Below are 24,372 nucleotides of genomic sequence, written 5' to 3'. Positions count from 1 at the left end.
GTTTTAATTCAGGCTACTAGTCATCTACAGAGAAATTAGGGAGAGATGAGTTTCAGTTTGCTTCTGTGTCCTGGAAAGGGTATATTGAAGTCATTTACAAGTAATTATTATGGGAAAATTGTCCTTCTCAAACACACACAGACACACACACACACACACACACACACACTCACTCACAACATGCAAACACAATGTAGCTGAGCCGACAAGATATAAATCAATCGTAGTACCACTGTACCTCATCCCTGTGTTTCTCTAGACTTTATCTTTCCCCACGGCTCAAAACTACTTTCCAGCTATCTACATGGTAGTACGATGGGGCACTTAAGCACAGCATGTAGTCTTTCATTTAACAAATATTTATTGAATACCTGTTCATCATTAGCACTGCTCTAGGTATTAGGAACTAGCAGTAAACAAGGTAAATAAAGGCTCCTCTGTTTACAAAAAGGATTTTTTCTTCCTGGTGGCGAAAGGACTTAAAAATTTGAAATATTATTGAAAGATGCATGATATGAGTAAAATAAAACATAAGCCGTAAGAAAACAAGACCCATGCTTTAGGTTGGATAACCACTTTTTAGCTTTGAAAAAATGAGATACACTCTGGGACTGATAGAGCAAGGAGCCAGCCATGCAAAAATGGGGGGAGAAGCAGCTGTGTAAAGGCCTGAAAGCAAGATGGAAGGAAGGTTAGAGCAGAAGGAAGGCCAAAGTGGAGGGAGCATATGAGTGAGAGAGGGAAGGGCCAAAGCTGAGGTTGGAGAAATAAGTAGGGGTAGACAGGGATGACTTTGGATTTTAAGTATAAAAAGAAACCTTGTGGGTGATTTAAATATAAGAGTAAAATAATTTTATTTAAATTTTAAAAAGCTGTCTGGGGCTACTGTGTGAAGAATGAATTCTAGGAACAAGCTGGAAGCAGAGAGTTTGGCCACTGAAGCAGTCCATGCTATAGACAATGATGGTTTGGTCCTAGGTAGTGATGGAAAGAAATAGAATATACAGAATAAGTGACTCCATCCTTCTGTCTCTGACATCTCTCTTCCTCATGGTTCTTCACATTGGTTATCACATTTACCGTCCACTCAAGTTGGCCAAACTAATAGTTTCAGTTACCTTCACCTTTCCTTCCTTTTCTTCACCCTCGACCAGCAGATCACTAAATCCTACCAGACAATGACCAAAAATGGCTTGTTGTAATAGTTCTTCATCTCTTTTCACTGCCTGATCTTTGGCTCCATAATTCCTTACATGAAATTTTTAAGAGGTTTCTAACTACCCTCTCTGCCTCGGATCTCAGGTCCCTCAAATCTGTTCTTCAATCTTGCCATAAGAACTGCATCTTTCTAAACACAGTGCTTTCAGATTACTGTTATAAATACTCTTTGACTTCTCATTGCTGATAATCTTTTCCCTCACTTTGCTAGAAACAAAGCCATTTTTCTGACAAAAGTTTTAGCAGAAACCAAGTATGTGAAAGATGAGCTCTTCTTAGCAAGGATGCTCTATCCCCTGTCTCCATGCTTACAATCATAGTACTACAAGGAACTGGCTGTTCCTGCCTCCCAATCCTCAGTGCTACTCGCCATCCATGAACTCAACATCTCTGAAATTCCATCTACTTTACCCTTTATTCCTTTGAAATTCATCTTCTGCCCATATGTCCTGCCCTGTTCTCCCTGGCCGCATGAATTAATCTTTGAAAAACTATCTCAAATATTTCTCTGTATTGTAGTATTGTTTCTAATAGCAAGGAAAATAGAAACAACCTAAATACCCACTGAGATGACTTGTTAGATAAGGGTATGTCATATCTTTTTAATGAATTTAGAGTAAATTAGAGTATGTCCTATCTTTTTAATGATGTTTTTAATGAATATGCTATACTAAGAGAGACCCATTTCTGTTGATGAGAGGTAGTGATTTTTCTTCATAATCATCAGCTTCTCTTAAAGCCAATATCCTTTTATAAAGGTTCAATATTTTTTTCAGACTTTCCTACTTTGCAGAAGCATGAAATATGACATACTTTCCTCTCCCCACTATTTCCCAGGGAGCTCCTAATTTCTTGATTAAAAGTTTAATTTCATTCTCTTTTCTTACACAGTAGGTGTTATTCTTTGGCATTTAAGGTAAAGATTTATAACAGTAATGAAAATTTCCAAACTAAATAGAAACAACCCCATAGGCAAGCAAATGAGTACAATTTAATTTTTTTCTATAATAAAATTCTTACTGTGTACAATATCAACACAGTCTACTCATTTTGGATTTTAAGTGTACACTTGTGATTAAGAGCCAACATTTAAACATATGCTGTTTTGAATTTCCTTGTGCTACTATTAATAAATTTACTTTTTCCTAGAGTCCGAATTCCTCCAGCATTAGGAAGGAGAAATATATTTGTATATATGCTCTATGCACAGATATTTATGTTTCCTCAGATGCCTCTTGAGAGTAAGCTGGATTAAGAGATTCTCCAAGGCCTATTATTGTTCTTCTTCAGCTGAAGAATTCACAAAACAGAATTTATATTCCACAAATTAAAAGAATATTGTTGATTTTCTTCCAATTTTAAATTACCATACCCTTATAAATAATGTATTTTCATCCTCAATTTATTTTTTTCCTGCTAAGGAAGTACCACCTCAAAGTTTGCAAGTTACCACTGAAATATTATAGCTTTTCTTTTGGTAACATGCTGCAAAATAACTAACATTTCTGTAGAGTTTTACAAATTTGCAAAGTGTTTTTATCCCTACTCTATTACTTGTTCCTTGTAATATTCAGTAAGGAAAATGACAGCTATTTCTGCTGGGATTTTTTGTTTGGTTGGTTTGGTTTTTGTTTTCACGTAAGAAACTGACTTAACTATGTTGGGTAATTTTTGTAAAGTCATACAGGTAGGAAATGTGAAAGTAAGGATTGAAAGACCAGATCTGGGGTGGCTGGGTGGCTCAGTCAGTTAAGCATCTGCCTTTGGCTCAGGTCATGATTCTAGGATCCTGAGATCAAGCCCTGCTTTGGGCTCCGTGCTCAGTGGGGAGCCTGCTTCTCTCTCTCCCTCTGCCTACTGCTCTGCCTACTTGTGTGCTCTGTCCAAAAAAAAAAAAAAAAAAAAAAAAATCTTTTAAATAAATAAAATAAAAGAACAGATCTTCCCACTTCTAATCCAGAACTGTTCCCACTTGCCATCTTAAAGATATAGATATATATGGTTTTTGGTACATTTGTCTTAAAACATTTCCTCCTCTTTTGGAAATAAATTTATTGACACCTTTAAAATCTAAGGTCTTTCTCTTATTTTCAGCAAGAATGATCTGTCTGAACAAAATGTAATTATGTAGCTAACAGCTTGGAGAAAAACCCTACTGTTAATGCTTCCTAAACTAGATAACCTATGTGGAGCTATTCTATATTTTACTTATCTATAAAATGGTTCTTTTTAACTAAGAGATGCTAGCAAGAATGGGCTGCAATTAATATAATCTTTTCATTTCTAACACCTAATAAACACTGAAGTAGCTCTTATGAAATCTCTGGAACCTTCTCCCAGAAAGTAAGCATGGTACTACCAGCACATTATAGATGCTTCTAATTGATTAACCAATTATTTTGTTATTGAATTGCTTTAGCAACATTGTTGTTCGTGTTTATCAATCTTAGTTTTCCTCATACTTTAGTGGCTATTTAAACATAATATTGATCACATTTTAATCAGTCTTCATTCAGTAGGACATCATAGAAAGCAAATTTGTAATTAAGTACATTAAAATAACAGGCATTTAGCATGATTACTAGGAACATTATTTTGCATTCAAAGATAAAACTTCAGTGGAATATTTGGTGTGATTAAATAATCATGAGCAGCGTGTTTTGCTTTTCAGTACCTAAGCAGTATAGTTTTAACCCTACTGTTTGTGAGCCATGGGCCTATTGTAAAGATATAAATTTTATTTTTCTTCAAGTAGATACTTATTTTTATTCTCAGAGTACATGAAGCAAGAAATAAAAGCTAAATTAAGAATAATTTTATGACCCAAATACATTTTCATATGTTCTACAAAAATCATACAAAATTCATGTTGGTGCAGATAGATTTTCTCTATCTGTCAATACCTCTGTCTGTCATTCTCTCCATCTTTCAGTTAGCCTTCTGCCCTTAAATTAGAGTTACAGGATATTGTCAACCCAGTGTACCCAAATGCTTATGGCAAACATTATGAACCACTACCAGTGTTTGCCAAAATGAAAACAAGCACCATCATAATAAATTGGAATAGCAGAGTGGAAAGGGAAGTGGAAATGGAGTGGAAAATTGGGGTTTGGGCCCAGCAGTGCTGATTACTGGTTGTGTTACCTTGAACAACTTACTTTATCTTTTAAGATCCAAATTTCTCTAGCCAATTGCAGGAATGAAATGAAACCATGTAAGTATATGTGCTTTGAACAATTTAAAAGTAGCAAACAAATGTAGGTACCTGTAGTATAAATAATGATGATGATGATGATGATAGACAGACTTTCTGACCTATTAAGACACTAAGACTAAAGAAGATGTAGAGGCTTTGTATACAATACATATTCAACAAATAATTGCATTGAGAATGAAAATGATTTGCCATGTTTAACAGCCAGCTAATGCTGTTTTCACTCAGGAAATTATGTGTAGAAAGCAGGTGACAAGTTAATGTTGTAAGGATAATTCCACAATATTTCAGTTGACAGTAATCCATAAGTGACTAGTTTGTGTACTGACATTTTCTCCTTGCAGCTGGGTAGAACTTTGCCGCTTGCAGGTTATATGCCTATAAGTGCATTTGTGCCCACATGAGAAAGTTTGATTTGAGGTTGACAGCAAGGAAAGTAGAACATGAATCCCTTATCCATCCTGTGAACCTCAGTGCTGGCAGCATGGAAAGTAGGCTACTTTTTTTTTTTTTTTAACTCTTTCTGTAGGTGAAGAAAGGAACAAATGTATGTGTTCTATGAAGTAGCAGTGCTTGCTACTCTAATTTGCTGCTTAATGATAAAGAGAGAGAATAGATGAAGGAAAGCAAATTCCTTCGTTCTTGTGTCATGGGAGTGAAATTCAATTTTATCTTGGCAAGAGGTAGAATTGCTCTGCTGAAAGCATATCATACTAAAATTTCCATGAAATATAAGAAAGAGATTGTGTCAAAACACAAAGCAGTCAAGCATGTGATAAACGCTATCTATCTATTTATTTATGAGGGGGGTAGGGGCAGAGGGAGAGGGAGAGGGAGAATCTTAAACAGGCTCCATGCCTGGCACAGAGCCTGATGCAGGGCTCGATCCCACAACCCTGGGATCATGACCTGAGCCAAAATCAAGAGTCAGATGCTTAACCCACTGAGGCACCCAGGCGCCCCCATGCTCTTTTTAAAAAATTTTTTTTATTTGTCTATAGTTGACACACAATGTTGAATTAGTTTTAGGTGTACAACACAGAGATTCAACTTCGGATGGTTAAGCTTCTGCCTTCGTTCAGCTCAGGCCATGATCCCAGCAGATCCCATTCTGCTGTGCTCACTACAAGCGTAGCTACCATCCGTCACCATATAACCCTATTACAATACCATTGACCTCATTCCCTACACTGTGCCTTTTATTCCCATGATGATAAGTTTTCTTTATAAGAAAAGCACTATGTACAGGCACCTGGGTGGCTCAGTCATTAAGTGTCTGCCTTCGGCTCAGGTCACGGTCCCAGGGTCCTGGGATCGAGCCCCACCTTGGGCTCCCTGCTCCATGGGAAGCCTGCTTCTCCCTCTCCCACTCCCTCTGCTTGTGTTCCCTCTCTCGCTATGTCTGTCTTTGTCAAATAAATAAATAAAATCTTCAAAAAAAAAAAAAAACTACGTACTTTTTTTAAAGAACTACATACTTTTGATAAATAAACTGTGGATTGTGTAGTGGTTCTCAATTATGAGCTAAACAGAGTCCTGCTAAAAGTGGATAACATTCCAGGAGGACGTCAAAGTGTTTCTCTGTATGGTTTTATTTGTTTACGTTGCTTATCTGTATTTGCCACTTCCTCCCTTTCCTTGAATTTGAAAACATGCTGAAAGCAAGATCCACTTTCCTTCACATTATTTAGAATGATGTTATATACAGGATGTAGGCTACATAATTGTTATTGACCAGCTCTTCATTCATACGCTCTTGAATTTGGAAGCCAATTCTTAAAACTGTCAAAATTTCAATGACTTTTATAATAACAAAGACTTCTACTTCTTGTCAGCATAGCAGACCATAGAAATTCTCTCCCCAGGTAGAGGATAGAATTTTCCTTCTGAAATGCTGTTGGGGTTTCAAGAGGAAGATAAGAACCACTCTTCCAAAGAAGGATTGGGGGTGAGGAACAAAACAAAAAACAGAAAAAAGAAAGAAAACTTTGAACTGGATTTTGGGATTCTGAGTGGCAAGTCACCTGTAGGAGCAGGGTTATACTGAGCATGGAGTTCAATAGCAACCTTGCCTCTGGTTAATGAATCTTGCCCCTGCACCAGTGCGGTGAAACAGGACTTATAATTGAGTCAAGACCCTCAAGGCAGAATGTGGTGGTTTTAGGTTGGTAGAATTCTTCATTTGTAGATGCAGATCCTCTCTGGAGAAAAGCATCCCCAATTCAGGCCTTCTGGAATCCTCAGATTAAGATCAAACAATTAATTAGTTAAAGAAAACTCAAAGATCACTAAGACCCCAAGGAAGTAACCACCATGAGGGAGAGCGGAATCAAAATATTTAGACCTTCAAAGGCTATAGATACTGAAATGTCCGAAACAGAATACAGAATAGCTCTGTATGAAATATTTAAGAAATAGATAATAGAGTGGTCTTGAAAAGAATTCTTGAAATCCAAGCTCAAAGGTTAGATCATAGCAAGTTGGTCACAGATGAGAATATTAATGAAATTGAAGATATATGCGAGCAAATTACCTAGAATGCCATGTGGAAAAGCAAAATGAGGAATATGACAGAGAAGTTAAGAAAACTGGAGAATACAATGAGAATATGTAATATCTATTCAGACCCCAAACACTGAGAACAGAATAGTGAATATCGCAGAATTTTCTAGGATGATGCACAGTATAATATATCCCAAATTGAATAAATAAATAGAAATCTATATGCAGGTTCAGTATTGTATATTATAGGAAACTGGAGGCAAGATGATAACCTAAAAGCAGCCAGAAAGAAAACTTACCTCTGAAGAATGCTAATTTGAACAAGAGCCCATAAAATTAACACAACCCTGAAAGACACAAGATAATGAAATAATCTCTTTAAGATGTTAAAAGAAGGGGCACCTGGGTGGTTCGGATGGTTAAGCTTCTGCCTTCCTTCAGCTCAGGCCATGATCCCAGGGTCCTAGGATCGAGCAGCACGTTGGGCACCCTGTTCAATGGGGAGGGTGCTTTTCCCTCTCACCTCTACACCCCGCTCATGCTTTCTGTCAAATGAATAAATCTTTAAAAAAAGAAAAAAGATGTTAAAAGAAAATTTCTGTAATACTCTCTTAGCATCTGGGAATATTTTCCAACAATGTTGGTAAAATAAAGACATTATATAATCAAAAGTTGAAAAATATTACCATCAACAATCTTTTACTAAAGAAACCTTTTCTAAAAGCATCTGCTTTAGGAAGAATGGAAATTCCAAAAGGAGAAACTAAGATGCAAGAAGGAGTGGCAAGCAAATAAAACAGCAAACATCGATATAAGTCTAAATGAACATTATGTAATCTAATGACAGTGATGATTTTTGTGTGTTTCATGTTGGGGCCTAGGATGATGCAGCATGTTATTCACCTGTCCCCACTTGACTTCAGCCAAAGATATATGGCAGAAGGGAACTTTTTTCCCTGGGTGTGTGGGACTGTTTTTTTTTTTTTTTGGCTTATGCCAATGGGGGAGCCCAACAGAAGCATGGTGTTACAATATATTTCAAATATAATATCTAAACACATAAAATATAGTAACATATTATGTAAGTAAAGATATATAATAATAAGCAATGAAATTTATGCTTGTGAACATCATGGAACACTTCTTAGAACTCTGAAACTAACCATTGCCAATAACTTCCATCTACCTCTGTGCTTCTTCTCTATCCCATCCCCTTGTCTCTCCCCACAAGAGATAATCACTCTTTGAATCACCACACTGAATATTGAAATTTAGTTTGTAACTATAAAATAATACTACTGGTTATCATGTTAAATCCATGTTTCTTTTAATTTACTTAACATATACATTTATTTTACATTTATTAAATTCTATTGAGTTGGACACTAAATAAAAATGTGATCAATATTGTTTTTAGCTAGCCATTGAAGTACAAGGAAAATAAGATTACAAAACATGAACCACAAAGCCCCTAGAGCAGTCTGATAACAAAATTAAGAAATGTGTTAATTATTAGAAACATCTTAGGACATGCTTTTGGTGCCTTGCTTGCTTTCTTGGTCAAAGTTCCAGAGCCTTAAATAATTGCAAATTTAGTGCTTAAAGTTAGTTGTTAACAAGTGGAGAATATCTTTTTTTTCCTTGTTTTATTTTTTCCTCTCTTCCCCTATGTTCCTCTGTTTTGTTTCTTAAATTCCACATATCAGTGAGATCATATGATAATTGTGTTTTTCTGATTGTCTTATTCCGCTTAGCATGATACCCTGTAGTTCCATCCATGTTGTTGGAAATGGCAAGATTTTATTTTTTATGGCTGCGTAATATTCCATTGTATGTATATCCCACATCTTCTTTATCTATATCTTTAAAAAAAACTAACTTTACTAAAACAGTTATCCCAACTAAAGCCCATTTTTACTAGTATTTGTTAATAAAATTGTTGTATTGTTTTCTCCTTGGTACTGTGAGGACTGTCTTAGTCACCCCAAAAGGCCTAGTTCTCACAAGTCGTTCATCATGCCTAGAATCTAATCCCCATAAAACTATGTGTCTCCTTCTTTTGCCTGCATCACCGATCACTTTACAACTCTTGAAATATTTTACTAACTTTAGTCTCCTAAGGGAGCCCTCTTGCCTGGTTGCTGTTTTCTGTAACCCAGAGATTTCGTTCAAACATCCCACGACCTGATTACCATCTCCAGCTGTGGCACCAACATCCCAGATGCTTCAGCCACACCCAGGACCTACAATCCATAGAAATCACCAGTGTTTCAATTTCCTTGACCACATTATGCCTCACATATCTCCTTATTTAAATAAATTCCAAGATCAGTCATGATAATCATTCCTTTGCTTCTTTTTGTCTCATCATACTTGTTGGCCAAATCAACACCTGGCTACATCCATCTCTGCCTGCTCTTTGTCTGCATCTTGAAGCTAAACATAGCTAGAGAAAAACACAACTCACTTTAAAGTTCAATAACACTGGCCTCAAGTGAGCCCTCAGTGCTGGGTGGCAGTCATGTTATATTTCTAGTCCATTCTCTCTGATATTTTTCTAGATAACTTCATGCTTTGCTCTCGCATCTAAAATTTCCAACATCTTTTTCCCCATCATCTCACTCAACTGATACCCTTGCATCCTTTTTCATTGAGAATGCAGAAGTAATCAGAACTTTCACAAGCGTCCATCCCCCCATGTAACCATCTATTGGCATTTGTGCCTTTAAATGATACCATTATTCCTACTGTTATAAACTGTCTGTACTTCTAACTCAAAGGGTCTCTTCCTTTCTTCATTAGATGCCCCTTTCTTAACTATTGAAGGAAATTAGTCCTGCAGTTACTTGCCTCCTGTCTCTCTCTCTCTCTCTCTCTCCCCCTCTCTTTCACTGTCTCTCCTGTATTAACAAACTTTTCCTTTCTACTGAAATATCCCATCAACATTGAAACATGATGTTATCTCTCCCCAAATTGAAAAACAAAAAGCCTCTCAAGCATACTTATGCCTCTAGCTATCACTCCATTTTCCTCCTTCCCTTTATAGCGTAGCTTTCCATTTTCATTTGGACCTACTCCAGGCAGGCTTTTTCTCCAATGATGTCACCAAAGCTGCTCTTGTCAAAGTTACTGGAACAACACTCAACAACATTAAATCCATTTGTTCTCAGTTCTAATTTTACTTGTCCTATCAGTAGCATTTGACACAGATGATTACTCATTCCTCCTGAAAACACTTTCTTGACTTGGTTTCCATATTCTTAGCTCTGGTTCCTCTTAACCTTCATCCCCCTGGCTTGTTCTTTCCCATCCATCCAATCTCTTGACCTTGGATTTTTTTTCTTTTTTCTTGACCTGCTATTCTCTGTATCATCACTTTCTCAGAGACCTTATCCTCTCTTATGGCTTTAAATGGCATTGATACACTGATGGCTCCCCAATTTAAATCTCCAGCTGAGATCTCTTCATTGGACTCCAGACTAATCTCCCCAGTGTGTACAGAGTATCTATACTTGTACAGACCCCTCAAACTACTAGTTCAGAATTGAACTCATGATCTTCTTCCCATGCCTTCTTGTCCCATGGTCTTTCCCATTGCAGCAAATCGCGTCATTCTTCTAATTGCATAGGCCAACTTCCACTGCTGCTATCCTTGTCAAGGACATCAGCTCACTGCTTGCTGATCTATAATAGTGCAGTTGACTCCTTCATTAGTCTGCTTTCAAAACAGCATTCAGAGCGTGGCAGGCCATGTCACTCCTTGTGCTATTTACTCCCTCGCCTCCTTCCGTTGTACACTCAAATGCTGTCTTCTCTTAAGACCTTTAGAGGTCTTCTTATTTCATATTGTATATGAGGGTTCAGCAAACTTTTGTTGTAGTGGACCAGGCGGTAAATATTTTAGGTTTTGCGGCTATAGGTCTCTGTTGCAGCTACTCAGGCAGCTATAGACAATGCATACGTGATTAAATGTGGCTATTTTCCAAAAAAACTTTATTTATGAGCATTGAAATTAGAATCTTATGTAATTTTCATGTGCTTTGATGTATTATTTTTCCTTTTGAGTAAAAGGGCTGGATATGACTCCAGGGCTGTGGTTTGTGGACCAGCCTCCTCACATACCTTCCTTCAACCTTATGTTTGGTATATTTTTTGTCCTTTCATGTATCACAATATAATATGCTATATATTTTGATTATATTTTTGTGTTTATTATCTATATCTTACAAATAAGATATAAGTTCCATGAGGCCCAGGATTTTTAACTGTTTTGTGTACTGCTGAATTCCCAGTGTAGGTGCTCAAATGTTAGATTTTGAATGAATAAAAAAATTATATTTTAAAAAGAACTAAAATTGGCTATAAGGGATGAGATAGTTGAAGAACTCACATTTATTTTAGAAATTATAGTTTCAAGGATTACAGGAGAGATACCATTTTAACCCATTTGCAGCCTACAAAAGGCTCTGTCTGTGACTTTCTCATTAAATTCTTCATTATTATTTCTTTGTTATAAATAATTTTTTCATCTCCCCTAAATCCCATCTATTTGGTAAGAGATAGCTTCATACATCCATTCCCCTTTGCATGGGATGGCCGTGCTGTCTGGCTTCTCATTGTTCCCAGGTTCTGGAGTTAAATAGACGTACAGATTAGTCACATGTACTCTGCTTCTCTGCTGGAGGCTGCTTTTTCACGTGGCCACTATAAGTGATCATATTCCATAGCATCCTGGACTTAATTTCATAAGAATATTGACTTTATAGTTACCATTTCATTTCTACTTCTCTTGGATGAACCAAAGGAGTTACCAAAGTTCTTCAACTTCTGTCTTTGACTGAAGTAAATAGAAGTGTTAAATTATAGGCATTAGAGCATAGCTTAATTTCTATGAGCCATTTCAAGATACTGAAATTGGGTTTAATTATTATTTGTAATGGACATTAAACATTTGTGAGATGAATGGCCTGTAGTTTAGTTAGCGAAGTATTAATAAGATAATTTGTTTTAAAGAATAACTAATATGTAATAACAGAAAAAGATATTGCTTCTTGTTTCTTATATGAAAGAATTAAAAAGCTGTGCCTTTCTTGTACTTCTAGAAAAGACCTTTGTGTTTTACTTGTTCAACATAAATCATAGGTAGAGGTGATATGTGGCCAAGTTTTTCTGTAGTTAAATATCAGATCACTATTCAAGATTGTTTTATTGTCAATAGAAAATTATGCTTTTGAGGAGGTAAAAATGTATTACTGTGTGATTTTGTAAACATAGTTGACATGTATCACATAATCATTATGGTTCCCTAATTCAGTATGGAAGATGAGTCTAAAAGAAATCAGAGTTAGCATATGAGTATTAATCATTGGGTTCAAAATAATTTATCTTGTCCTTACTTCCTCTTCAAGTCTCGTTTGGGTTGTTATTTGTGGTATATGAGTGAATAAGTATCCAGTAAATATATCTGTGGCCAGCAGTTGCTTGGACTCTGGGTCTGTGTGATTGCTTTATTGATTGCTTGTTATTTGCTTGCTTCCTTGTTTTATATTAAGTGGATAGACCAAGGAAGGGAGGCAAGAAAGTAAGGGTGTAGCATTTTTAAAAATAGAGTTGCTCAGACAAAAGACATTGGTAGAGTAGGTAACGGCAATACCAACTCAGTATTATATACAATTTAGGAAGCTATTATGCAGAAAAATGTCATCAAGCCCATCTTTAAAACCGTCTTAAAGATATAAAAGTGTACTAACTGTATGGGCTCTAAATTAGATGATTGATGTAGTCTGAATGTGGCAATTTAGGGTATGAACATTTCAAAAATAAAGGCAAAATGTATAATTGAATGTAGAGATCTTGAGGGTAATATGTGAGGTTATACTGTGTGAGTGGCAGAAGTTCTGCCATTCAACCTCCCTTGATTTGCCATGAGTTTAGATACACACAAGCTATGTTTATTTTTACATTTTCAGCAGGTGTGACACTTTGGCAAGTGTATTGGCTTGGAGTATAGCATGGCTTCACCTTGACTGGTGTGTCCTGATGGAATATTTTCTGAAATGATGTGTGAAGACCTTGCATCATTATTTTTCCAAGCATATATCAACAAAGTCTTGGTCCTATAAAAGTGCAAATAGAATGCCAGGCATCAGACAGTGTGTTTACATTTTATTTGTAGTCTCTGGAAAGATTTATAGTTTCTGTAGGAATTGTTTTGCCCCTGCATGTTATGTTTGATCTGATCATCCTAGCTCAAGAGTGTTAACAGAACTTTCCATTTGCTGTGTGCGTGAAGCCTATGGTGATTTCTTTTTGTGAAACATGTTTCTTCATATTCGTTCTGTGGGTGGACAGTTGCTGCCTTCTAATATCATGTTGAAATGTGATTGATCTGAATGACACTGTCACCCTTGAGTGAATCCTTCTTCTTCACTCTATCTGCTTTGTCAAAGGAAAAAAATGTCTCACCCATCTTAGAGCGTGCATACGTACTCCAAATTTCATTTAATCCACTGTTTTGAGGTCTCTGCCATGCTCATTTCCATGTTTATCTTTTTAAAAAAATGATTATTGTCAGTAAGGCCTATTTGGGAATAAGGCTGTCATTTCCACAATATGCAAACTGGACTCTCTCAGTTGACCTCCATCTAATCACATCCATTTATTGGCAAACATAGAAGTCAATTGGAGATGTGATACATACATAGGTTAAAAACATTTTCCTGATTTTGATTGTCATGGCATCTGTTGAATCTTTACTCCAGTTTGTAACTTGGGTTTTGTCAATGTAGTATGTCTTTTCTTTTTATTTAAATTCATTTAGCCAACATATAGTGAATCCTTAGTTTCAGATGTAGAGTTCAGTAATTCATCAGTTGCATAGAACACCCAGTGCTCATCAACTTATCAAACTCAACACTCAATGTAGTATGTCTATAGCTCTCTCTGCGTTGTGTTTTTAAAAAAATCAGATGATCAATTTGCATAGCAAAAAAGCCAGCCCTCCGAAAAAAGAAAAAGGGAAAAAAAGAAAAAATGGTTTTCTCTGCCTCTGTCTCCCAGGACAATTAAGTTCTTAAATATTATAAACTCAAATCTCAACTTCCAGCATATCTCTGAGATACATTTTAATAACAACATGATTATCCCAGGGACATGTTTCAACTCCTTGGAATGAGCATCATTTTATTAGATATATTCAAACTCACGCTTTGCACATACACACGTGGATGGCCCGTACAGCTGGAAATCCTTCTGCGTAATATGATTATGATTGAGAAAGCATGCACATGTTCTTCCCTCCCCTTCATACCAAAAAGAAATGAATAAAGTGTAGAGTGAATTATGTTACTTAAATCATATTTGGAAACAGACAAGGAATTTGGTTCAAAGAAAAGAAAAAGAAGATGCTGTAGGTTTTTGTAGCAGCTATCCACATTAGTAAGGGTAGACAGCTCTTGGTGTTTTTCAGATTTTGCCTATTGTGCAGATTCTTTCCTAAATTTCATTCCTTTAAGGTTTTTAACCTTCAATAAATTCTACTCATTCTCATTCTTCTAATCTGCATGCACTTTAAGTCATATGTTTTCTCACTTATGTAGAACTTTTATTTGTAGTTGTACTTCAAATGATGAGCTACGTGCTTATTGCCAATCAAGATAAATAGCATACTGATTGCCTTTTATAAAAGCTATGAGTGACAATTAGGTGGCGTGAGATCTAGGTTTCCCATTTGGATCACGTGAGAGATGTTCTGAGGAATTTAAGGACATCAGGAAAACCTGTCTTTGAAATAGGATCATGGCCAGTGAAGAATAGTTTCTAAGTTATAGTCTTAATTTAGTATGTGCACTTTAAAATCTGTTAGAAATAACTACCACCTTTGAAGTGACTCTGTTACAGTCACTGTTTGCTATCCCCCACCCACAGCTTTTGGCATTTTGATTGCCATAGAAATGAATAGCACTCCACATTGTGGCCATCACACCCATCATAAAAGTTAAATGAGCATTCTTGCAACACCCGCTGGGATGGGGCAGATGTAGGAGAGAAGGACTGAGCACACAGGATAAAATGTGTCACTGAGAAATTGAAACTACTCCCTTAATACAGCGTTGTGTCTTGCTTGTCACCTGTACCTCTTTTGTTTTATTCAAAGCTATTTCAAAAACGCAAATACTGTGTTGAAACTGAGAATCACGATGAATCATCTCTATTATCTGTCAGAATTTGCCTTGCCATTACTAGATCCCCCATGTTGTTTTCCCTTGCCATGTATACAATTTGGTAAATCTTTTTGCAGAGATACTTTATTCAAAATATGACTCTAGTCAAAATATGACTACAGAGAACTATCATTTCTGAATTGAGACCATTGCATTGCGTGCGGATTTTTGTTTTATCACAGCATTTTGTAACAGATCTTTTATTATATCAATATTTCATTTTTTAATTTTTTTTTGTCCATTTTGATTTGGTCTCAGAAGGGTTACAGCATGGCTCTCACTGTTGACATCTTAATCTCCAAACTAATTGAAATTCAGACTCTTCTCTATTAGGTCTTCTGTCCATTGTTGGCTCTGTTCTCAGCAGTTTGCTGAAAACACTTTTAAAAAGCAACAAGTTGATTTTGACGTGATAACCAATTTCAAAAGTTTGTATGCCATTCGAAGGAATTAAAGACTCGAAGCAACCTGACAATTCATCTTGTCGAATAGCCTCGTAGCCATAAGGAAGTAATCTCCCCTCTCCTCCACAGCTCACCCTTCTAGGCGTGTCTGATTCTTTTCTGTAGTAGAAAAATTTGTATTCATGCACTGAACTGTAAACACCTTGAAGGCAGTGAATCCATCTGTGAAGTCTCCTGTAGTGCTTAGAACAATGAACGGATAACAGTTACGCTGACCTCGTAAATTTGAGGGGCATTAACGAGAGGTATGTACACCTCCTAATGGTTTGTGATAAATGCCAAGTGTGCAGTTAAAGTTAGCTAAAACTGTATACAGACTAAAAAAAATGTTGTTCTTGTTCAGCACTTATCTAGAGTGTCTGACAGCAACCTTGACATATAGTAGGTGCTTAGTAAATGTTTATTAAGTTACTTTGAGATCGGGCTAGAATTTACCTCTTCTAGGTCAGCTCTTTCTGCTAAATCATAAATTTTTTTTCTTCTTTCAGCAAGCATTCATTGAGAATTTCTTTCATATGCCAGAGCCTGGCACTAGCACTATACAGACAGTTAAAATAAATTCCCTGTCTGTTTCACTCTCCAGCAGAAGACAGATGCTTATAACAAGCAGATATAATTCATTGTGGTAAGTGTTGCAATTAATGTATGTAGACAGTACTATGGGAACATAGAGAAGTGAGCTATGAATAAGAGATTGTTAAACTCCTTTTTTAAATGAGAAGTTGGCTGGAAAGAAAATGGAAGAAAGGCTTTGTCAGAGAAACAATCTGATAAAAAAATGAATGCTCAAAATTGCACATGGCAGAAATAGAAGCTTCATATGGTTCATACAGAGGGTATATTGAGGGCTTATTTTGGGTGCCACATGGTAATGGGTTTCTTAGCACTGGGCTGACGAGTCTGGAATCTTTTCTGTAGGCACAGGTTGACCCTCTGAAACTCCTTTTGTGTTTAAAAAAAAAAATGGTCTAGTGGGAGATAGATTGGGGTAAAGCAGGAATTGAAGATGGAAGGACAAAAGGAGGCTGACAGAATTGAGGAATGGATGAGGTGACACACAGTAGACAGTGCCAATAAAAATGGAGGGTGATAAAGAGAGGGAGAATATGAAACATACTGCTCACTTTTAAATTTTCTTGTTGTCCCTAAGAAAAATAACTAAGAAGAAAGCCAGAAAGCAGATAAAGACAGTGAAGCAGGCCATAAAGAAAGGTCAGTTCTGTGTGGGGCTAACTAGGAGCTGCGAGCCTTCTCCCACCTGTGGTCATCCAGGATTCCCCAGCGTTGTCGCAAGACCTTGTGGCTCCTGCTGCCCTTCTCTCCTGCCCAGATCTCTGTCATCCTCCCACCCACACGGAAAGTGCACTTCTATCGAGGATTCTCCGTTTGGTGTATAACAGATTTTTCGTCTTAGAAACAGTGCTTATCCGATTGTCCGCCTTGGGAACGTGACTCTGACCAGGAAAACACTTGGCCAGAGAGTTCTATCCAGGGGCTGTTTTGAGGTAGTGGGAGCTCTGTGTAATTACTTTTCAAATCCCACCATGTATGTGCCAACCCTTACAAAACTTACTCCGTCTAAATGTTAAAGAACAGGTGGATCACTGAAAAGAAAAAGGAAAAAGCTAATAAACATGAAAATGTTACTGGCCTTTGTAGTAATCAGGGAAAAAGAAATCAAACACAGAATCAAATGCTATTTTACCACTTTTCAATTTGCAGAAATTAAAGAGACAATGTCAGGTGTCACTAAGGATATGAAATAAAGGGACCCTTGTTACATGTTGATGCTGATGCATTTGACAACCACACTGAAGAACAGTTTGATAATGTCTGGCAAGGTTGCAGATCCTCTGTGATGCAGGAGTTCCAATCCTTAAAACTCTCCCAATAAATATGGGTAGAGATAGTCACAAGAATATGGATGGCAGCCTTCTTTTAAAGGAAAGGTCATCCTTAAAAGAACGGGTAGTCATTCGATGGAATTCATGTAGAAGAACTAAACCTTACGTATATCAACATGGATAAATCTGAAAAACAAAATGATGAGCAAAAAATCCAAGTTTCTTGTTGCATGCTTGGCAGGATGACATCTCTTGATGGGTGTTGACAAATTTATGAAATCAAAACTTTTACAAATATGTAAGATTATACATTTATTATGGGTACACAAAAAATAAAAGTGTAAAATGTACACTGGGATGATAAACACCAACTTCAGGATAGTGCTTTTCTTGGGAGACTGGGGGGGTGCGTTCAGGAATAGGATAGTGAGAGATATTTGGGGGTTTCAGTTGTCTTTATAAAGTTTAATTTGTTAGTTAAGTACACAGTTTTTGTGTATTCTCTGAAACTTTTGTTTGTATACCTACAATATTTATAGTAAAAACCCTGCATATGGCTTTACTCATGTGTTCATTTATTTAATCTGTCCCCTGTTAATCTGTTCAGCTACCCATTCACTTATTCTTCTTTCTCAAAATAATTTTATTTAAATAATCCAGGAAATGGTGATTAGGGCTTAAACCAAGTAGGGAGAAAAGACCAAGTATAATCAGAAGACACACTGAAGGGAGATAACTGGGTAAAGTTGTCAAGACTTAACAGATGTACGTATATATGTGTGTATGAAGGAAGGCAAGGAATCAAGGATAATTTATTCAGGTTTCTAGCTTGGCATTGACCATTAAGCATGCCAGTGAGACAGAGGAGGAGGAATGATGTTGGAGCAGAGGGGGAATAAGATATCGAACTTTGAGTTCATGGTACCCTTTTTTTCCCATAAGCCTGACAGATAATCTTTAATTCAGTAATTATTTACCAAATACCTGCCATGTACAAGGCACAATAAATAGAAAGAGATCCTTTAAAATGATGCATAAATACTCCTTTTCATGAATATGTTTTTTTTTTTTTAAAGTTTATACCATTATTTTTTAAGCATCATGGTACAGTTACTGCTCCAGTAAATTCAATTGGGTAAGCAACTTCAACTGAGTGAATACAGTTGAATAGTAGTATGTAGCCTTCGTTAAGTTACTCAGTAACTATTTGAAAAAGAGTGAGAATCCGTTAAAAACTTTAGCCTGGGTAAAGTCATTTAAGTTTGCAAATTATATTCAGAAGTTAAAGGTAGTTATCTTGAAAACATCCCCCAAATTTAGTGTATTAATTAATAGCTGGATAAGGCTAACCTCAGAAATTCTTCCTCAAAAGTTATTTAGTTCATACAACAGTGAATATGTGACTAAATGGATGAATTCAGCAACACTTTGAATGGAAATAAACAGATTTATAAAATTAGAAATATTGGTCAAATACTTCTATCTTCATTTTTTTAAATTATGTTATGTTAGTCACCATATAGTACATCATTAGTTTTTGATGTAGTGTTCCATGATTCATTGTTTGTGTAGTTTTTCAAAGCTTCTGTTGCCTATTGATTTACCTTCACCAAAGGGAAGTGGTTCACAGGGCCTAATGGGATAAGAAGACCCAATTGTGTGGATTTCCAAATCCTGCCTAATCAGACCATCTCAGCCAATCCCTTTTCCTTTTTCTAGGCTCTACTCAAGTTCTCTCTTCAAAGTTCTATGTTTTAGTCCTGTTCTCAGTGGAAACATGAGTGCCCAATCCTAAATCCCCATCTGGTGTTACTATTCCTCCTCCATAGACATCTCTCCCAGACTACATGATAGGCAAAGGTCAGGAAAATAACTTTGTCTTCTAATCCTGTGTGCTCGGGATAGCCTGTGAGCTCACCTGAGTTCCTTGGGAGCCTCAAAGTTGTTGGACTAGAATCAGACCTGCATAATTTTGCCTTTTCCCTGCCCCACCCCAATATACACCTATTATTTGAATTTTGCTTATTTCCTCCAATGTTGGAGAAATAAGCCAAAGACCACAGTCAAGTAACTATAAAATCATAATTCCCCAGAGACTTGAAAAAGACGTCATCTGTTGCCTCAGTATGGCTACCAGTCAGCCCTTTGATGTCAAGCATCTGTCCTCCTCAAGGAAACAAGAAAGGTCTGGTTCTCCTTTCTAGTCTGTGAAGTGGGAGGTGGTACATTTGTTGTATGGAGCCACAAGCTCCATTTTTCTGGGTTGCGAGCTGCTGACTGTCTTTGTTAACATGCTGAACATTTCATCGGCTGTCTTTAATAAAAGAAGATGTGTGTGAGGGAAGACATCAGCAGTTGTGGTTGGGTTTCTGTTCCTCAGCCCATGAGTCACAGTAGGCAGAGAGCAATGAGCCCCGTGTGTCATCACACATGACACCTGGACTTCTTGCATTTCAGTTATGTCGCTAGGTAGTCTTTAATTCTGTTTACCAACTTTTACATGCTCCTATTTGGTTATGAAAAGGCTTTTTATGCCCCCTCCTGTCTAATGATATATAGTCATTTTATAGCTTCTGTTAATAAAGTTTCATTTGAACATTTACTACTTTAAATAATTGCATGGCCAAAAGAATTCACTTTATGGGAGGAGAGAGACATTTGATCTGATAATCTTTGTTCTATAAGGGACTTCATCCTGCCATAGGAAACTCAAAAGTTAGAGAATAATCTGATCTAAGATCAGGAAATAACCTCTAGAACACTGCTTCTCAGAGTGTAACGAGCATACAAAACACCTGGGGATCTTGTTAAAATTCAGATTCTGATTCGCTAGTTGGCACCTGAAATTCTGCATTTCTCCCGAGCTCCCAGGGGCTGCGTAGGCCACTCCTGAACTAGAGGCGAGGGTGCAGGCATTCAGTCCCTTGGGCATCCAGTAAGGTACCTCTGGTCACTGCTGGGAAGGCTTGTCTTTGAAGAGAGAAAACAACCATATAACAAAAAGTAGTCTATGTCTAGTTTTATTCGTAAATTTCTAACAAACACGTGAAACTGTTTATGTCAAAATAACTGTTGACACTTGCAAGCCGTTACCAAAGGCAGTGGTACCTGTTACTTAGGTCACATTTGAGCATACATGCAAATTCCCTCAGTTTCCACCCACTCAAACGAGAAACTATAGTGATTTAAATTTTTATTTATTTATTTATTTGTCAGATCGAGAGAAAGAGAGCACAAGCAGGGGGAGTGGCAGGCAGAGGGAGAAGCAGGCTCCCTGCCAAGCAGGGAGTCCCATGTGGGTTCAATCCCAGGACCTTGAGATCACGACCTGAGCTGAAGGCAGACACTTAACTGACTGAGCCACTCAGGCGCCCCTATAGTGATGTTTTTAAAAAGCATTGCATAATGATGTATGTTTGTAGGTTATGAAAATAAAAAAAACTTTTTTTTTTTACTGTAGTAAGATAGACATGTTCAAACCAAAGTGTTACATCTAAACATAGAAATCTCTAGCTGCTTAAAAATATTATGTTCTTAAATGTATATACACTTTTAGTTTACCTGGCTTTTTACTCTTTTAAGGAACACAATGAGTATATGTAAACTTTTATGGGATCTGTTATCCCATTTTAACTTTATAATGTCAATTTTTGATTATTTTTGTTTAATGAGTAACATGCTAGGGTGGATAATGCAAAATTAAAGTTATTCCAAAAATGCTATTATAATTAACATTCAGAACTCATTTTGATGACACATTTAACTTCCTAATTGTGTTTTTCTTTTAGAATAATATTCAGTTTTCCCTTTTCATCATTTGATGGCAGGGGGGTGTCTCCAAAGTATTCCAGGGACAAAAGAACCCAGGCTGCGAGTCAGTAACAAGAGTAAAGCCTATTTCTGTGGCTGGGCCTACTTCACCACATGTTTTCACATCTCTTCCTTCCAGCGTTAGCCTGAGAGAGGCCACACGCTAGGAAGGGTGGTAGAACCAGGTCACAGGTCCACAGCGCTGGCTCTCCGTGGTCACTCAGCCACAGTGACAGGAGATTCTGCTTTGTGTTTCTGAGATGATAAGGAGACAGAAAAGAAGAGGGAAAAGGCAATAATGTTGTATTCTCATATAATCCCAGCAGCCATTCTACGAAGCAAGGACTGTTATCATCCCGTTTCTGGAAGAAACTGAGGTCTCGAGCGTTCACTCAACTTGCCCAAGTGCACACAGCTCTCGGGCAGAACTGGTACCGGCACCTAGGCATTGTGACTCTGTGACTTTAGGGTGTTTTTAATAAGCCCCTTGAATTGTAATGATAGTGAGGCACAGATACTTTGATAATAAAGTGATTCAAGAAATAATGACTATCCCACAGAGCCATCTGGTTAAGCCAGAAATGGTCCCCAACCACGGGTCTCCCTCCCCGTATCCTCTCTTCCCACTCAGGAGAGCGGAAGTCTGAACATTTTATCTACTTAGCATCTCTAGTAATTTGGGCTGTGAACACACTTTGCCATCAGTTTAGTAGCTGTTTATTTTATTTATTTTTTTTTAAGATTTTATTTGACAGAGAGAGACACAGCGAGAGAGGGAACACAAGCAGAGGGAGTGGGAGAGGGAGAAGCAGGCTTCCCGCGGAGCAGGGAGCCTGATGTGGGGCTCGATCCCAGGACCCTGGGATCATGACCTGAGCCGAAGGCAGACGCTCAACGACTGAGCCACTCAGGCGCCCAGTAGCTGTTTATTGATAGTAGTGCTAAGCTCTGTGAGGGAATATAATTCAGAAATGTGTCTAGGCATCAAGAAACTCAAGATAATAATGGGCGGAATGGTAACAAAGTTCTTTTGGGAAGATAGAGGAGGTGGTGTCATTTTAGGTTCCCAGGGTGGAGCTTCATGGTACATGTAATTTAGAGCTATGTTTATTTGGATTGGGGCTTAAAATTAGAAATTGACCATCTGTATTTTCCTTGATAAGTATGGAGTCATCCTGACCAAAAGGTTTTTGAAGGTCAGGAATAGCTTATATTTGCAACATTATTTCTGGAAAAGAAAAAAAGGATGTAGAAAAGTTTGAAAATAATGACCTGTAGTTGAGGACTTAAGAGAATTTTGCTATATATCCAGAGACATATTATGTAGCCATTGAAATAAAAATTATAAAGTATGTATAACAGCATAAAAACCATAAACACGCATGTGCTATACCTCAAGCAGAATAAAAGGAGGAAAAATATGATAGGGCACCTCACCAAGGTCACAGTCGGTGGTTGAGCAAGAATTCAAATCCAGACCTCTTAAAATCGAAATCTGATCATCTCTTTCCAGTTGGTTTATTCTGAGCTATTCAACCCTGCCCCCAGCATTGTCTTTGGTTCAGAAATAATTGTTTTTACAGTAAAGAGTGGAGTCACATGAATTCAGCTGAAAAATGCATGCATTTTGTGAAAATACTAAATTGTAAAAATAATTGTGAATTACTTTACACTGCATCACTGAGTTGTCAGGACAATTAATAGTTGACACCATCTGTAAAATGAAAACACAATCTTAGCATAAACGTTTTTAGTTTTATCTGATATTTGAAATATGCATTTGTGTAACTGCCAAAACATTAGCTGCTCTATGTTAGCCAGAAAGTTCCAGCGACAAGACCAGAGCAGAACAGCCTTTATTTGTAGATAACAAGCAAAGTATTTTTTCCTTTGGGAAAGACTTTTGTTGTTGTTAACTAATGTCTGAGAATTTGGGGATGGAGACCCTTGTATTAAATTAATGGTACATAACTCATTTTTTTTAACTTGGCCTTTCATATGATAACTTTGTATTGCAAATATCACCCATTACAAAAAATTTTGTGTTCAGGAATCACAACTGCTTTTGAACAAATAGTATAAAACTTTTCTTACAGAGGTTACATTTTTCTGCACTACATTGTATCTGTTTTGGTATGTTTTTACTTTGCAGTATTTATAATAAACATTCACCATTAGAAGTTTAAAAAATTGACTTGAAAATGAGAGCTTTGTCTCATTAAACTACTTGGATTAGATTTGGAAATGGTGTTAGTGGTTACATTTGAATTTTTTTTCAGGGTTTTTACCCTGAAAACATCAGTAAAATTTTACAGTTTTTTAACTTATTGACTTATGTTTGCCTAAATAGCCTGGAATACTGCTAAGGAGAAGAAACAAAGAGTGTGTGGATGTAGATTTGTCAACTTTTCCAGCTTAATATTTCTTGGCATTGAGTTGAAAAAAGAAAGTTCAGTTCTATCTGAAAATGTAGGACTTTTAACTTTTTTCTTAGAAAAGTACAGTCTGACTAGGTTACTAGGTTTTCGTATGTAACCTATGCTTTCTCATTAAAGAAGAATTATTTTTCTAGCTGCCTGCCCTATTTAACGCACAAAGTACACCAGCTGTTTGAAAACTTTTTTTTTTCTTCCCAGTTATCTTGGTCTATTTGTATAAATTGCTAAATTGCTTCCATAAAATGCCTCCAGACATAAGGGAATCATTTGCATAAGTGGATGAAGATTTTTGTCTTCCATGAAGGAAAGCTTGAAACAAGCCTCTTAATCGTTCTCCTCCCTCTCTCTGGTTCCAGTATCCCGCAGCTCTGATGAACCTGGGAGCTATTCTCCATCTCAACGGCCGGCTCCAAAAGGCTGAGGCCAACTACCTGCGGGCGCTGCAGCTCAAGCCGGATGACGTCATCACGCAGTCCAATCTCCGCAAACTGTGGAACATCATGGAAAAGCAAGGCTTAAAGACTTCCAAGACCTGACACTGGAGGGCAGTACCTCGCCCTCCTCCATATTTGAAAGCTGTCTTCATTAAGCAACAGAACTTCCCAGCAGGGCTATGACAAGAGCTAGTATGGACTTCAAGACGGGGGGGGGGGGGGGGGG

General features: G+C 37.1%; 1 protein-coding gene across 2 annotated transcripts in view; it reads left to right on the top strand.

The window, feature by feature from the left end:
* The window catches only part of TMTC2 (transmembrane O-mannosyltransferase targeting cadherins 2), a 391,310-nt gene extending 366,944 nt beyond the window's left edge, over positions 1-24,366 (top strand). For both annotated transcript variants that reach the window (XM_025882606.2, XM_073900582.1), the window contains one exon: positions 24,069-24,366. In XM_025882606.2, the coding sequence (XP_025738391.1) occupies positions 24,069-24,248 (180 nt within the window). In that variant the 3' untranslated portion in view covers positions 24,249-24,366. The remainder of the gene's footprint in view (positions 1-24,068) is intronic.
* Positions 24,367-24,372: the final 6 nt, after the last annotated feature.

The sequence above is a fragment of the Callorhinus ursinus genome, unplaced genomic scaffold, assembly GCF_003265705.2.
Source record: "Callorhinus ursinus isolate GAN/ISIS: 27379988/994484 unplaced genomic scaffold, GSC_fseal_2.0 scaffold14, whole genome shotgun sequence".
Classification (NCBI taxonomy): Eukaryota; Metazoa; Chordata; class Mammalia; order Carnivora; family Otariidae; genus Callorhinus; species Callorhinus ursinus.
This window is presented reverse-complemented; position numbering and strand designations above follow the sequence as displayed.